The 16850-nt window shown below is 34.2% G+C and overlaps 1 protein-coding gene across 3 annotated transcripts in view; it reads left to right on the plus strand.

Annotated features, from left to right (window-relative positions):
- The first annotated feature begins 11110 nt into the window (after positions 1–11110).
- Positions 11111–16850, plus strand: part of LOC149163417 (uncharacterized) — a 153281-nt gene continuing 147541 nt past the window's right edge. The window contains exons 1-2 of one of the 3 annotated variants that reach the window (XM_089431697.1): positions 11583–11719; positions 14668–14813. In XM_089431697.1, coding sequence (XP_089287823.1) covers positions 14679–14813 — 135 coding nt within the window. In that variant the 5' untranslated portion in view covers positions 11583–11719; positions 14668–14678. Of the gene's footprint in view, positions 11720–14667; positions 14814–16850 lie in introns of all 3 variants that reach the window. The other 2 variants (XM_089431696.1, XM_089431698.1) reach the window with 2 other exon arrangements.

A 16850-nucleotide genomic window follows, 5' to 3' on the forward strand; every position in this document is an offset into this window, starting at 1 on the left:
TTCTTTCGGCAACTGTAGAGACCTTAGATTGTATGCTCTCAGATGAACCTTTACATTTTCTTCCTTCACTTGAGATGGAGCCTTTCTAACTTAAGATGATGACCTTATAGCCCTCTAATTGAACCTTCTTTTCTTTTGACAAATATTGCAGACTTAGGGCAACAACAATGCAGCCTTAATTCTTCGCACGTGTCAGGGATTCTCCTAAAAAAACTATGTTAGACTTATCTTCCTCCCTTCGCTTGCATACCCTTCTTCCACGCTTGAGAGAGAGTCCTTGTAGGCCTAGTTTGAACCCTAAACAATGAGATATGGTGAACTGTAATTTACTATTGTCATAACCGTAGGGACTGCTCTCCTTTCCTCGCATGTGTGGATGTAACTAGCCCTTTAACACTGGTTTTTATTATTCCTTTCTTCGCTACCTTGGAGACCTTATTCTTGTCCTCTTGTTACCCTTTTCCTTGCCTTGTACCTTCGCAGATTTCAGAGAGGAATGCGTTGTCTTCTGAAGGAGTGAACAACCTCTATATATAGAGGTTTGTCCCTCCTTTTAGGCTGACTTATAGCTTTGAGGGCGACTTGATGTCTTGTTGCAATAGGTGCTTTTAATGGTTCCATTGCTTCTTTTGATGGTGTCTTTGCTTGGAGGATACTTGACTTTGCTTGGAGATGTTTTCTTTGACTTTTATACATGAATATACATAATGTAACATACCCTTAAGGTCTTCAAGATAATTCTTTTGACTCTTTGACTCACCTATAACACTTTGACATGTGCTAGACCTACTTCAACGTGCAAGAAACTCTTTGACATATATTATTAAAATAATATTTACTTTCTTGAATAAGTACAAATATCAAAAGTACATTTATGAAGACCAAACCTAGTTACATTTCCTTCAACACCTTAGGGATTAGGTGTCTAACATTTTTGTAGAATACTGAAAAATTCATAGAAATATTCTTAATGTATGGATTCAGATCACGCATTAGAATCAAAATAAACCTTGGATACTTGAATACCTAGATTTTGATATCCTAATATCTGGATCTGGATACAATCAACTAAGCTTATTTATTTTTAGTTATGTATTAGACTTGACATCTAGATTTGGATGAAGTTCATTTAATTATTATTTGCAATCATCAGATGCCCAAATTTGGATGTCCACATCCAAAGTTCTTTTATCAATTATTTCATGATTTTAGCAGGCATTCGACAGTCAATGAGAGGTTGTAAGGGTTTGATGTACGTTATATTGAAATGGAATATGATATGTCATGGTGGCGTGTCATCCTACATGACAACTTATTTTACTTAATTCATTGATCATGTTGATGAGGCATTCAACACGGCAGATGATTTGGCATGGTGACATGTCATTTTAGCTAGCAAGTTTCACTTGCATCGATATTCAGAAGAGGCTTGGTTGAATGACTTTAGAAATCTTTTGAATTTTCAAATCTCAGGTGATCTCTCATGTAATGGCTTATATCGGGATCTAGGATTTTGTTAGTTTCTAAATGAACCTAGATTTAGGTCAATGATTATGTGGTCTTATTTCAATCTCCCAATACCTAGCATTTCAAACATGTTTTACATGTGTGCTTATATCTATATCTAGATCCATCTTTATAAGTTTCTATCCAAGCTTCCCAAATACCTATACATTCGACTCTATTTCATATATGTGGCTCTTTGTGACATTTGGTTCTTGGATTTTCGAGGGACAAAAAAAATACATAGCATGTTGTAGTGTTTATATTGTATGTTGTCACACTCACATAATACATTTAATAATATAACTCTTATAAACCATCTATCATGATTTTACCCGATCAATTAATATCCTTGCTAAGCAACAATAAAATGTTGACCATTTATCAAAAACATTAGTTTGTATCCTTGTAACCAATTTAGATCAAATCATACATTCTTGGAAATTAAATTGGACTAAGTAAAATCATAAAGGATTGAACCAAATTTATTTTGAGTGTGCACGCTAATTCTCATGCTTGTAGATTTATAGGAATAAAGGATAATCCTATTGACCGAGCGATGTAGGAAAGACAATAGGATAAAGGAAGAAATGGACAAATAGGGGAAGAATATGCTCATTACACAAATAAAGTTAGTCATAATCAAAACCCTAGATCAAAAATGTATGTGTATAATAAATTGCAATTTGTTATACAACAAGAATTCCTTTAATTAGAAAATTAAAAATGTGTTTCAACATCATTGTTAAAAAGGAATAATTGTTTCATTTGATTCATCTAAATATGATTTTGTACCGAGAAGTTATTGTAACAAAAGAAAGAGGAGGTTGAATGTATTACATAGATGGAAATGTTTCATAGGAGACTTTTTCAATTGAGGAAGGATTGAGACAATTTGTATTGAGCCTGTATTTTGTTATGAGTTTTGATAGAGAATCAAAAGTTGCATATCCCTTGTAGAAATTTCCTAATCTAAACGTATGATTGTTCGATTTACAGTTATGTAAGTTGTGCAATTTTCATTTTCATTTCGATATATGGAATTTTGTTAAGGCCCTTGGGGCCCTTATCTTAAGGGTTTGCTAAGAACTCATTATTAGTATGTTTATTATATTATGAGTTTAGTTAGAACCTTTCATGTGCCCTTTAATTTAATTGTATCCTTGGTATCCTATATATATATACCAAGGAGAGTTAGTCATAGGATCATCAAATTTTATCTTATACATTTTATTCATTGTAAAGGGATGTTTCCCCCTGAAAGTGGACTATAATTATTGGTTTATTATCATTTTTAAGGCACACTGTTCATAAAATTTAATATCATAGCACACAAACCTAAGGTTTTGTTGCATCAAACAACCATCATGGAATTTTCATCATAACTTCTTCTTCATAATGATTCATATAGTGAAATTTTGAGATAATATAAGAGAGATCACAAAGTACATATGATAAAAAATTTATATTTCGATTCACTATACTTTTGGAGATACACCCCGTGGAATTTAGGGTTTGTGAATTGTCCTAAAATTAGTTTCAAACAAGTGATCTTGGAAGTTTTGGCATAACTTATTTTCAATGAAGATTTAGATGGTGAAATTTTGAGCATACTGATAAGAGATCTCATGGATTTTCTGATAAAAAAACATATTTAGATTCGTTATAACTTCGAAGATATACTTGGTGCAAGAGGCATTTTTTAATGTAAAATAAAGAAATGAATTGTAGGGATACCAAACTGGCGGATTTAGAAAGGTAGAGGCATTTATGAGCCATAATGACTTGCTCTGATACCGCTATTAAAATGCAATCCATAATGAAAGATAGGTGTTGATTGCATTACCATAGAAATGATACACATATAATTACATTTTATGACTATTAGATTCATATTCCAAGGTATTTTGGAGTACCAATGATGATTCACATTCCTCATCATAACCCTTCTGGATTAGGCATATAACTTTTTTGTAGAATACAAAAAAAATATAGAAAGATTCTTTCTTTGACGATATTCTCATCTACAACAAAACATGGAAGGATCACCTCAAGCATCTAGAGGAAGTACTTTCCATATTGGAAAAGAATCAATTTTATGCAAAATTATCAAAATGTACCTTTGGATAGAAAGAATTCGAATATCTGGGACACATCATATCCAAAGAAGGAGTCAAGGTAGATCCCAACAAGATTAAAGCAATCAAAGATTGGCCCAAGCCAAAAAATGTATCAAAACTCAAAGGATTCCTTGGATTAACTAGATACTACCAAAGGTTCATAAAAAATTACGCGCATGTAATTGCTCCTCTAACGAATTTACTAAAGAAAATTTCCTTTCAGTGGGACAGTAAGGTAGACGAATGTTTTGAATCCTTAAAAGAGATAATGTCATCTACCCCAGTTCTGGCAACCCCATATTTCTCCAAACCTTTTGTGGTAGAATGTGACACCTCAAGATTTGGGATTGGAGTAGTATTAATGCAAGATAATCACCCCATAAAGAAAGTCAAGAGATTAATAAAAGGGAAAGCTTGAAGTCTACCTACCATAATGAGTTGTTGGCCATTATTCAGGCATTAAGAAAGTGGCAACAATACCTATTAGGAAGCAAGTTCTCAATTTGCACATATCATAATAGTCTTTAGTCCCTGTTACAATAAAAGATCTTATCAATAAAACAATAGAATGGATAGAGAAACTGACCGCATTTGACATGGAAATTTTACACAAAAAAGGAAAGTATAATGTTGTTGTTGACGCTCTCTCACGTAAAGATGAAGGTACCACAACATGCTCCACATTGGTAGTCGTCCCTAATTGGTTGGACGAGATTCACACTGAATATGCCAAGGATACAAACTTGTGTTTGATAATTGAAAACATCGACCAACATCCCAATTTTGAATGTAAAAATGACATACTATGGTATAAGGGTAGGATTTACCTAAGTCCTTCATCCAAATTTAAAATAAAGGCTCTAAAAGAATCACAAAATTCACCTGTAGTTGGGCATGTTGGGTTCTTTAAGACATACTACTACGCACATGAATCATTCTACTGGAAGGGAATGGGTAAGGAAATTCAGAGATATGTTGTCGAATGCGACATCTGTCAAAGAAATAAAAGTGAAAACGTCTCAACTCCTGGATTGTTATACCCCTCACATATTCCAAATCAAAAATGGGAAGAAATTTCATTGGATTTCATCGATGGTATACCTATGTTTGATGGTAAGGGCAAAATATTTATTGTAGTAGATAGACTCACCAAATATGCACACTTCATGGTAGTCAAGAAAATAGACTCAACCAAGCAAATTGCAGAAGTATTTTGCAAAAACATCTATAAGTTACATGGTCTACCTAAAGTCATCGTTAGTGATAGATATGTAAGATTTAAGGGAAATTTTTGGAAGGAATTTTGTGACTAGGTTGGAATAACTCTTAACACGAGTTCATCCTACCATCTGCAAACATATGGTCAAACAGAAATAGTAAATAAGTGTTTAGAAACATACCTACGATTCTTCATATATGATAAGCAAAGCAAATGGTCATAATGGTTGCGTTTAGCAAAATGGTGCTACAATACCACCTATCATACCTTAGCCAAAATGACCCCATTCTAGGCCCTGTATGGTTATGAACCCTCGAGATGGAATGATTTTTCATTAATTGACACTAAGGTTCAAGCAGTGAAAAACCATTTAGAAGAAAGTCAAAATATTATCCAGATATTAAAGGGAAACCTAACAACTGCCAGAAATCGAATGAAGCAACAAGCTGATCAACACCGTTCAAAAAGAGAATTCGAATAAGGAGACTGGGTCTTCATAAGGCTACAACCTTACAAGCAGTTATCTTGAAACAACAAGTTAGCTCTGAAATTCTATGGGCCTTTCCATATAATCAGTAAAATCATTGACGTAGCTTATGGATTGAAACTACCAGATAACTGTGGAATCCACAACGTATTCCATGTTTCATGTCTCAAAAAGTTACTAGGTTAGAACCAATCAACTCAAACCGAGATACCTGAAGTCAATGAAGAAGGAAGGATTGTCTTAGAACCTGAAGGTATCCTTGCAACTAGAGAGAAGGTACTACATTCCAAAACTATTAGAGAATACCTGATCAAGTGGAAAAAACTTCCTAAAGAAGACTCCTCATGGGAAACTGAGAAGTTTCGACAATAATACCCCTCGTTACCCTTGCTTTGAGGACAAAGCAATTTTTAAGGGTGGGGCAATGTTATGAATAATTAATTCATAAATAAATAATGTAATAATAAGTAAATAATTAAGTATTTTAATTATTAATAAGCTATGAAAGGTTATGGTCAAAAGTTGTGACCAATCAACCTTGTGACCAATCATTGCCTATTTAGGCATACCATCGGAGGGCCTGTAATTCATCATTGGGATTTTGAATAAAATATGTATACTAAAATTAATTGTCTGCTGCAATTAAAAAAATTCAGCGATCTGGTCTTCTAACAATGTATGGATTTAGATCACACATTAGAATCAATAGAATATTGGATAATTGAATACCGAGAATATGATACCCCTATATTTGGATCAACCAAACTTATTTATTTTTAGTTATGTATTGGACTTAACTTATCTAGATCTAGATGAAGTTCATTTAATTATCATTTGCAATCATAGAATGCCCAAATTTGGATGTCCACATCTAAAGTTCTTTCATCAATTCTTTCATGCTTATGCACGAAATACAAACATAAATTATGCACAACATTTATTAAGACATGTGTAAGATATTTGTTCATGCATTGGCAAGTTTGTCAACTTTCAAACCATGAAGATCGTTGGTTCCATTAAGAAGCAAAAGGCCATAATGCTTATTGAATTACGTAGTACACATAACTTCATTGATAAAAAATTGGTAGAATGCCTCAATTGTTTTGTATATATAGTGACAAATTTTCAAGTTTTAGTTGCCAATGGAGGGAGTATTAATTGTGTGGGAAAATGCCACAACATTAAAACAAGTATGGGAGAATATAAATTGGAAATCCCATTGTATGTCATTCTAAGTGGAGGTGCAAATGTTATCCCAGGGATTCAATGGTTGAGGACATTGGGTACAATTTCTACGGATTATATAAATTATTCACGAGACTTGAATTAGAAGGAACTCAATATGAGCTCAAAGGGTTAAAATTTGGACCTTCTCAAGTCATCGTCTCTTATAGAACAAAAAGAGTGGCAATGGAGTTGTGGTTAAGTAGTATTCTATGGAAGTTAAATAGAAATATGAAAATGTTCTCAAGGAATTAAATGAACCTTGAAAGAGCATTACAAGGTCTTCCAAGAAATTCCCAAAGGTATACCCCCATCTAAAGATAATGAATTCGAATCAAATTAATACCTATAGATACTCCTCTTACTAAGAGGCTTTATAGATATCATCATCAACAAAAAGGGGAGATTGATAAAATGGTACATGACATGCAAGATTAAGGTATTATTCAACACAATCTGAGCTCATTTTCAACTCCAACAATGATGGTGCAAAAAAAAAGATAATTCTTAGAGGATGTGTTCTCATTATAGAGATCTAAACAAAATTACCAATGAGGATAAATTCCCTATCCCAAATATTAATGAGCTATTAAATGAGCTTCATGGAGTGGCTTATTTTACAAAGCTTGATCTTAAATCAAGATACCACCAGATCAAATTAAGGAAAGAAGACATTTCCAAAACAACTTTTAGAACACATGAAGGGCACCGTGAGTTTTTGGTCATGCCTTTGGGGTTGACTAATGCTTCTTTTACTCTTAAAGGCCTTATGAACAAGGTTTTTTGACCCCATATTATAATTTTTTTGTTGGTTTTCTTTGATGATAATCTTATCTATAACAAATCATGGGAAGAGCACATCGAACACGTGGATAAAGTTCTACAAATTATTGAGACCAATCAATTATATGTAAAAAGATCTGATTGTGCTTTTGAGAAACAAGAAGTATTGTTTGAGTCATATTGTTTCATAAGAAGGAATCAAGGCGGACCCACAAAAGATCCAAGATATTACAAAATGACTTGTTCCTAAGAACATCAAGTGTGTTGGATTATATTTGAGACTTGCAAGTTATTGTCAACAATTTGTTAAGAATTATGCATGCATTGTAGTCCCACACACATATCTCTTGAATAAAAAATCATTTGTATGGAATGATGAGGCTACTTTGGCATTCTATATCTTAAAGGATGCTATGTTTTCTACATTAGTATTAACAATGTATGATTTTAGGAAAACATTCACAATAGAATGTGATGCATTAGGATTACAATGAAATGGAGCAAAATTGATGCAAAAATGGAGACTCTTGGCTTTTGAAAGTAAACAATTTAAGGGATTTTTTTGGGTGAAATCAACATATGAAAAACAATTGAAAGCGATTCTACATGCAATAAAAAATGACAACAATATCTCATTGGGAGACACTCTAAAGTCAAGACAAACCATGATAGCCTAAAGTACCTTTTGAAACAAAGATTGTCATAAGAAGAACGACAAAAGTGCGCAGAAAAAATACAAGGCTTTGATTTTCAAATAATCCAAAAGAAGGGGAAGGACATTGTGGTAGTGAATGCTCTTTCTAGAATAGAAGAACTTCAAGTTTATTTTTAATTACATATTCTCTTCCAACATGGCTAAAATAAACTCGCCATGAATGAAAAAATACAATAATTCTAAACAAGAAATCCAATGCATAAAGGAAGGATTGAACTCAATGTAATATTTGGAGTGGAAAGGAGAGATACTTTGGTACAATGGTAGGATATTTTTATCCATCAATCAAAGTTGAAGCAACAAATATTAAGGGAGTCCCTTGGTTCTCTTGGCAGGACATGTAGGGTTCCTTAACACATCAAATGATAAAAAAAAATATTTCTAGGAAGGAATGAAGAAAGACATTCAAAGACTTATAAATGAATGCTAGTTTTGCCAAAGAAATAAAGGAGAGACAATAAAATCTCCAGGATTACTTTAGGCATTGCATGTACTTAATTAGAGATGGCAAGAGATAGATTCACAAGATAAGCACATTTTTGCGGAATTCAAAGTAAACACGCAACAAGCCAAGTGGCATAAGTGTTGATGAAGGAAATTCATAGATTTCATGGTCTTCCTAAGGCAATATTAAGTGATAGAGATCCAAAATTCACAAGTAATTTTTAGATATAATTATGGAAGATGTGTGGAACAACATTAGTGACGTGTTCAACATATCATCCACAAAGATATGGTTAGACATAAATAGTTAACACATGTTTAGAGGGTTATATGTGATGTTATTTTTTAGTTAAGCAATCTCAATGGACGAAGTGACTTCCTCTCACATAATGGTGATATATACTACTTATCATAGTTATAATAAATGACCTAATTTGACACTCTTTATGGATATCCAACTCCTAGTATCTCATATTTTTTACGAGATAAATCCAGAGTATAGACAATATAATCACATATGGAGAAGTCTAAAGAAACTTTGACAATTCTTTAAGGGAAACTTTCGAGTGGTTGAAAATAGGATGAGACAACAAGAAATCAACATTGAAGTGAAAGACAATTTAAGGAGGGTGATTGGGTATCTTTGAGGCCACAACCTTACAAGCAATAAACACTAAAAATAAATAAATTAGGAATTATCTCCAAAATTTTATGGACCTTACAAGTTTACTTGCAGGATTAGACAAGCGACACATGAGTTAGATTTTCCTTCTTCTCATATTCATAAGGTCTTTCATGTATCTTTCCTAAAAAATGCCATGGGACAATCTATGCCAATGCAAATGGAACTTCCAAAATGAGATGAAGAAGGGACATTGATTCTTGAACCCAAAAAAGTTATGGATCAACAATGTCTATCTTTTTAGAATGGAGCCATTATGGAGTAAACAATTATGTAGAAGAATATGCCCCTAGAAGAAGCTACATGGGAAAATGAACAATTTTTGAAGAAACACCTATAATTACAAGCTTTGAGGACAAGTCATTTTCAAAGAGAAGGGGGCTATATTAAGACTCATGGGGCCCCTATATTAAGGCCCTAGTAAGCATTCATTATTAGTTTATTTGTTGTATTTAAAGGCCAACTAAAACCTTTTATTGTACTTTTAAAACTTTAATTGTACCCTTAGTCTCTTTCTCTCTCTCTCATACACACACACCAAGGAGAGTTAGTCTTAGGATCATTAAATATTGTCTTATACATTGTATTCGATGTAAAAGGGGTTCCCCCCTCAAAGTTGACTATAATTATTGGTTTCTTATCAATTTCAAGGTGCAAGGTTCGTAACAAATTTCTTTCGTGTTTCAATTGTTTCTTTAATTTATATTTTATTAGATATGAGAGCACATTTCCATCATTTTTCAAATAACTAATTATTAAAAAATTATTCATATTTACACATGCTCCTAAATGTTTATTGAGTTTTATGAATTAATTATTTGAATTTAGTAATCAATTCTTCTTCTTGTATCTAATGTAAAAAAAATAGCTCCTATTAACACACACATATTACATCTTATCCAAACCTTTTTAGTGGCAAGTGGGTCCATATATAGACAAAAATTGCTACTCCAAACAAGAATCGGTCTAAATGGGACCTACCATCAAGGGATTTTCCTTCTTGGTAGAGGAATTCTTCCCATGGTCAACAAACAAATATCATGTTAAAACCATATATATGTGTTTACTCTTTTTGGTCACTAATAAAAATTTGGAAATAAAAAATATACTTAGTTCAATAAACTAAAAGAATTTTTGTTTCCCAAACATTAATTTAATTTATATTCTTAAAATTAAAATTATTATTATAATAATAATAAAACTTTTAACTCGAATAATCACAACCTAAACTAAACCTAGAATATTTTATAGTTTTTCTCAAAATTAAGAATGCATATTCATGTTATATCCTTATAAGTACTTCAAAATTAAATTTCTTAATCAAAATCAACCACTTCATTTATTATCCATAAATTATATAAAAATTTGTAATCGAAATTAACAATTTATTTCATTTATTATCCATAAATATGTAAAAATACTAAAAATAAAATAAATTGATGAAAGGTTTTAGGATTTTTTTTTTTTCATACAATTTTTTTGGAATATATATACTTTTTCACGCTTATCCAGAACATCAACATGGGTTTTAGATATTTAACAAACCATCGTTGTCACCACATGATATCTAAACCTTTGATGACCAATCGTTGTCTATATATGATATAAGCCTGGGGACACATGGAAAGTGGGGACAAGGGCTCTCTTTACTCAAAAGCTAATGAGATGAAATGGCATGGTGGTTTGTTCACAGGGAAAGCAACCCCAGGATGGTACAAATCTTCCCATAGGGCAGTGAAAAAGAGAAGAAAAAGACAAGAATATATAAATAAATTATTGTACTGGCAAATAATGAGGGGTGGGGGCTTCACCTACCCACACCCACAGTGAAACGCATCCAGCCGGAAGACACGGCGGAAACAATTAAAAAAAAAGCGTAGGCGAGGGCTCACTCTATTTTATTTGACATGGGTAGAGAGAGGAGAGAAAAAGTTAGAGAGAGGAGAGTGGTAGGGTTTGGAAACGAGACCTGGGCGCTGCTGGCAAAAGCGAAGAGGGCCAAATTCCAAATGCAATGCGAAGGGGTGGGCGTGATTTGGTGGTGGTTTGGGTAAAAATTAGCGATGAAAAACAAGACCCATTAAATAAAAAATAATAATAATTAAGTGAAATGGCGGACAACAAGGACAGGCAGAGGCAGAGGAGGCAGCAGCAGGAGCAGCAGCAGACTACGACGAAAATGAAGGCGCTGCTCACACTGCCGCGGGGTTATTCCTCTTTCTCCCATTCTCCGAACCCAAACCCAAGAAATGCAAGAGTGGGAGGAATAGGAGGAGGAGGAATAGGAGATGAGGAAGAGGATGGCGAGGATGAGGTGGCCCCCTTGACTTCTTCTTCTTTAGCCCACGGTCGCACCGTCACCACTCCCACAAATTTCGCCTCCCTCGATCCGCCCTCCTCCTCTTCGCCCGCCTCCAATCCCAATTGCTTCAATTCGAAACATTCCAAGAAGCGCAAGCTCACTGACGTATGCCCAACCAGAGGAGGGGCTAATGGAACGCCTGCCATGGACGACCGTTCTGCGCCTCTCGGATCCCATGAGGTACCCAGTGCCCTATTATTAATAAGAGTATTGCATTTATTTCAGTCGCACCATATTTTTATTTTTTTAATGTTTTTTTGAAGGTCTTTTAGCATCGGCAACTTTGGTGGTCTTTTTATTACATATTTGCCACCATTGGCACTATATGCATTTACTGTTACATTCGACTCTAGAGCTTGTCAGCATTGTTTTCACGTGACCGATTATGCTAATCCCATTATCTATGATGTCAATCGCGTGACCCATTTTGTTAATCCTACGACCTTTTTGTGGTAATTGTACTGATTTAAGGGCCGCTACTATGTTAATCATAAAGAGTGTGAGAAGTTTTGTCGTAGAGTTACTTACCATTCCAAAGCCTATCTGATGACCTAGCTTCAAGTGGAGCAGCATTATTAGGAGGGGGTGGCTTACATGGTTATCATGGTGAAAATCTAGGTAATAATTTTTCTGTGCAAAGTAAACCTTGTCTGAATTTTGAAAAGCAGTAGCTGTACTTTTTTTAATGGGTAGTCGTTTCCTAGAATCTTTCTGTTTGCAGCATACAAGAGGAAGGAGAAGGGGATCATCAATGTGTAATGAAATCCCATCACAGCGATATAGTGATTTGCAGCATATAGGAGGAAGCAGAAAGAAATCATTAATGTGGAATGAAATACCATCACAGCGATATATCAGTATAGTAAAATAACTTTCAATTGTGGACATCACATAAATAATAACAATCACAACCCACAAAGCATGCATGACAACAGTGAGACCGCCAGTAATGTGAGTATTGGAAGGAAAGTGGATGCTATCACATGAACCTATAGACTTGCACCAAACTAGCTTCCAGATTGGCATAGCTTTGAGTGTTAAGAGGGTTAGGCCAAGCAGTGATGAGAAGTTGCTTTAATTTGACTTCACTGGGACATGGTGCGGGGCATGCTGAGCGTACAGGCTGTTTGGATTGACCTTTGTGTTATAGATGGTATGTTGGTGAACAAAGTAAATCGAGGAGCATGTGAGCAGCACGAGTGTTGGTTCGTATCTTTTCTAAGACTAAAGAGGATTCTGAAACGTTCGCCCAAGATAAAAAGTAGAAGAGGAAGGGATGATATCCAAGTATATGTGCCAATATCAAGGCACTGAAAAACGAATTACATGATTATAGAACTGCAATTCAGTTACACACCAATCTATGGATTGATTGGAGTTGACTCTTACAAGGAGAAGTAAGATTTGGACCTTTTTTTTCTAATTATTATTAGAATTTGATTATATAATTTTTTGTGAAATTATAAATTTTTATTATTGAAATTGCATTTTTAATGTATAAATAAATTCATTGTCTTCAAAAACCCTTATTACACCTTAATTGTGAGATCCATCTGATCTTTTAAACTTTTAATTACATTTGGGAAAAAATAGTAAAAAAATATGACCATAAAAGATCCAAATCATAAAATATTAAAACTATGTTATTATTACAAAATATGATCAGAAAAGATCCGAATGATAACCTATTTGGACTATGTTATTATTACAATATAGATCAGCGTTTCAAAGAAACATTTAAAATATAACAGATTCACGTGTCACTAGTGGTGGATTAGCCGACAGTGGCCAACATTAAGTTGGAAGTAGCAGCTTGTGTCCCGAAAGACTACATTACGGATGAGACATTTAGAGTCTTTATTAGGCCTTAATCTATGTCACAAGGTTCAAAGAAATTTAATATTGAGATTCAAATTTTGGTGAATCTTAAAAAAAAATTGAGGTTCAGCGAACTTCATCGAACCTTATAGTTATTGACCAATTCTATAGATCAAAACTCATAACTTCATGTCACAACTCAAGCTTGTAATTTATCCTTGTAGTTTCCATGTCCGTAATAACATTTTTGATGTTTACTAATGTTGATTTCTTACTATTTTATCTTAATTTGTTATATATATATATATATAGATGAACCTAATCGCGAACTTCATCTGAACATCATAAAAAAATTCGAACTCAAACCGAACCTAATCATTGTCAAACCCGAACTTGAACCCGAACCATGTGACATTGACCTTAATATACCAACAAAAGAAATAAAAGTAACAAGGAGGACACGGAAGATGAAGCTACAGTTAAAAGTAACAAAGAGGACATGGAAGATTAGGCTACAGTTCAAGGCTTGATTTCCAAGTTCAAGGAAGGAAACAGGTAAAGTTAGCCTTGGTGCATTATGTGGTAGAGGTTCATGATGAATTTCACTTATTAAGCAGGAAGAGAACAACCAGTTACCAACCACTGGACCCAGTAACTAAAATAATATGATCTATCAATGATGAGAAAACACTCAAAGCCAGAATACCTACACTGACGTAGGATGGCCTTGCACACCGTACATTGATAACAATGAATGCCACCATTGGAGGAACATATCATGGACAATTAAATTTGTTAGCGAGTAGATTGGAAGCTAAAGAAGAGCGCAACAAAATAGGTTAAAAGTTTGACACAAGTTTGGTATGCAAGTGAGGTCAACAAACTTTACATTGGTTATTCCATGGATACCTTTATTGGTCGTGGTCCGCCATTTCTTCAATTTATTGCATTCCAATATCTGTGGCATCACCCCTTTTCGCCAACTTGATGTGGACCAACAAAACCAAGCATTAGACTGTAAGAACCAAGTGTGTTTCTTCCCTTCCCATCCAATTATAATGTTACATCAGGACTCTCGTTGTGTTATTTCTTCCGTCTTGCAGGGAAGAATATGGCTAATGTAATAATCAATAATGTCTATTATCTTTCTAGATTGCCACAATGCGAAGCATAAGCTTCATCATGGAGATAGAGTGGGCATAGTGATGTCCAATTGAGCTATTATTTTCTTTTAAAAAAGGAGCAATACCTTGCTTAGTATGACAAGGTCACTGTGCCTTGACGCCTTGACACCTATGAATGCTTTGCAGTGTCATTGTTAATGGAAGACAACCTGAAGACAATTTGCAGTGTCATTGTTAGTGGAAGACCCCCTGAAAACAATTCACGATTATTCAATGGAGCAATTCGATTCACATCAAAGAGTCAAGACAGAATCTTGGCTTGGGCGACTTTTGTATGTCTTATTGTCCTTCATTTGAGGTTTAATCATGCTTGGTAGGGCTGTTTTGTTAATGATCTCCATAGGGTGGGCAACGTAATGAAAATTGTTCGAATTATGTGCATTCAAGCGCTTGTAAAGGACTTCTTTTGAAAATTTATTGGCCCTACCTCCTATTTCTAGAATATTGCTGTGGTATAACTTAGGTTATCATTAGTACTTGATTTTGTGTTATTTGCTGTTGGTCGAAAATTGTTAATATCAATGTTTACTATTTTCTCTGTAATACTTAATGAGAAATGCTCTACTGTCTTAAACTCAATATATTATATATATGATTTCCATTAATGCAAGAAGATTTTGCAATCATAAAATTAGCCAACAACTGCTCTGCTGTCTTAAACTCAATATATTATATATCTGATTTTCATTAATGCAAGGAGATTTTGCAATCATAAAATTAGCCAACAACTGTAGAATCTCCTCCTCTTAAGGATGGATCAAGAACAATTTTGATGGAACCTCTAAAGGTAGCTTGAGCATAGCAAGGCAAACGGTGTCAACAGGGATCATTGTAGGAGTCACCTACAAATTCTTAGCCTACAAAACAAACAACCAAGTAGAATTGGCTGATTTAATTTGTGGAACCAAAGAAAGTTCAAAAACAAAGCTTCAAGAATATCATCCTCGTGAGCAACACAAAATTAATAGAGTGCCTATGTTCATGGAGATGATGGTGGAGAGAGAAAGTAAAGAGTGGATTTTATTATTAATTCTGTGACCATATATCACATACATACATCATGTCTCACTTTACGTATTTGTAGAACTTCTAGGTGGTTAAAGTGGTTTAACCACCTAACCTTAAACATCAACGTTTACCTGTTACAAATGGTCTCATAAGGAGATCATTATACAAACTTTTGTTGCCTCTAACTATTATTTGATCGATAATACTGCACACTCCCTCCTTTGCCCCCCGATACGGCAATGATATTTTCAAGCATCTACCATCCTAAATATAAAACTCAGAAGTTTTGACAAAGATGACAACAAAATTGTTGAAAGCCCCTTACGGGTTGACAACCTTCATTGAGGCATTCGGGTAGCTATATGGTCCAAACCCAGTAATAAATCTTCACTCTATTAGATTTCCATCTCTTTAGACTGAAGATAGGAATTAGTTGGATTCACTTTGAATATCTATCAATCTATGCATTCTAACTATCGTGCCCCTTTCCCAAAGACGTTTTAACAACTGCTCAAAACGGGCAGTGTTTACGAGATTCCAGCTCCCCCTTTCCCGTTTTTATCTTTCTTCCGCAAACTATAGAGGTAAGCTGAAACCATTTATTACAAGTCTCCTAGAAGAGTCATTTCATCACCATATATGCATCATTTCAAATTTTCTTTATGTCATTGAATAATTTCACCATCATTGAAACTTTTAGTAAACTCCAAATTTTGATTTGTGTAGTACCTAGGTAGAATAATGTCATTATTGAACTACATTTCAGGAAACGACCTCAATTTTTTTTCCTTTACTGTTAAGTGCAACTACAAATTAAAAAAAATTGATCTCACACATCAAACCTGTTATGGTTATATGTTACTTCAACAATCAAAACAAACCACCTTCACTCTTGCTATCTCTACCACCTTTGATTGTCATTATTTCATGTCAAATGTTAGATGCAACATTACGTTTGTTGGTATCAAATTGTCTATTTTTGCCGACCCATTACCAAGTTGATTTTGCACTAACCTAAGAATCTATGCACCGCAAATTTTGGCACATGCCCTTGATAATCACCCAACCTTTGCTTGCTGCAAATTCCTTTCTATCTTTGACACTACGTATGTATATTCCACGTATGCCTTTTGGTTTTGATCACCACATGTCAATCATTTAGTTGTTGACAAAAATGGGTCCATGGCAACCACTTGCAAAGGTTATCATTCATAATGATTTTGTTTTCTGCGTGGTGGCAGTTGCAAATAGCCCATGTTCTGGAGTCTACAAAATTTTCACGTTTTAGTCATTGCAAAAAG

This window comes from Pinus tabuliformis, chromosome 5_1 (assembly GCF_031772625.1).
Source record: "Pinus tabuliformis cultivar Carrire ecotype Pingquan chromosome 5_1, CPIR1, whole genome shotgun sequence".
Classification (NCBI taxonomy): domain Eukaryota; kingdom Viridiplantae; phylum Streptophyta; class Pinopsida; order Pinales; family Pinaceae; genus Pinus; species Pinus tabuliformis.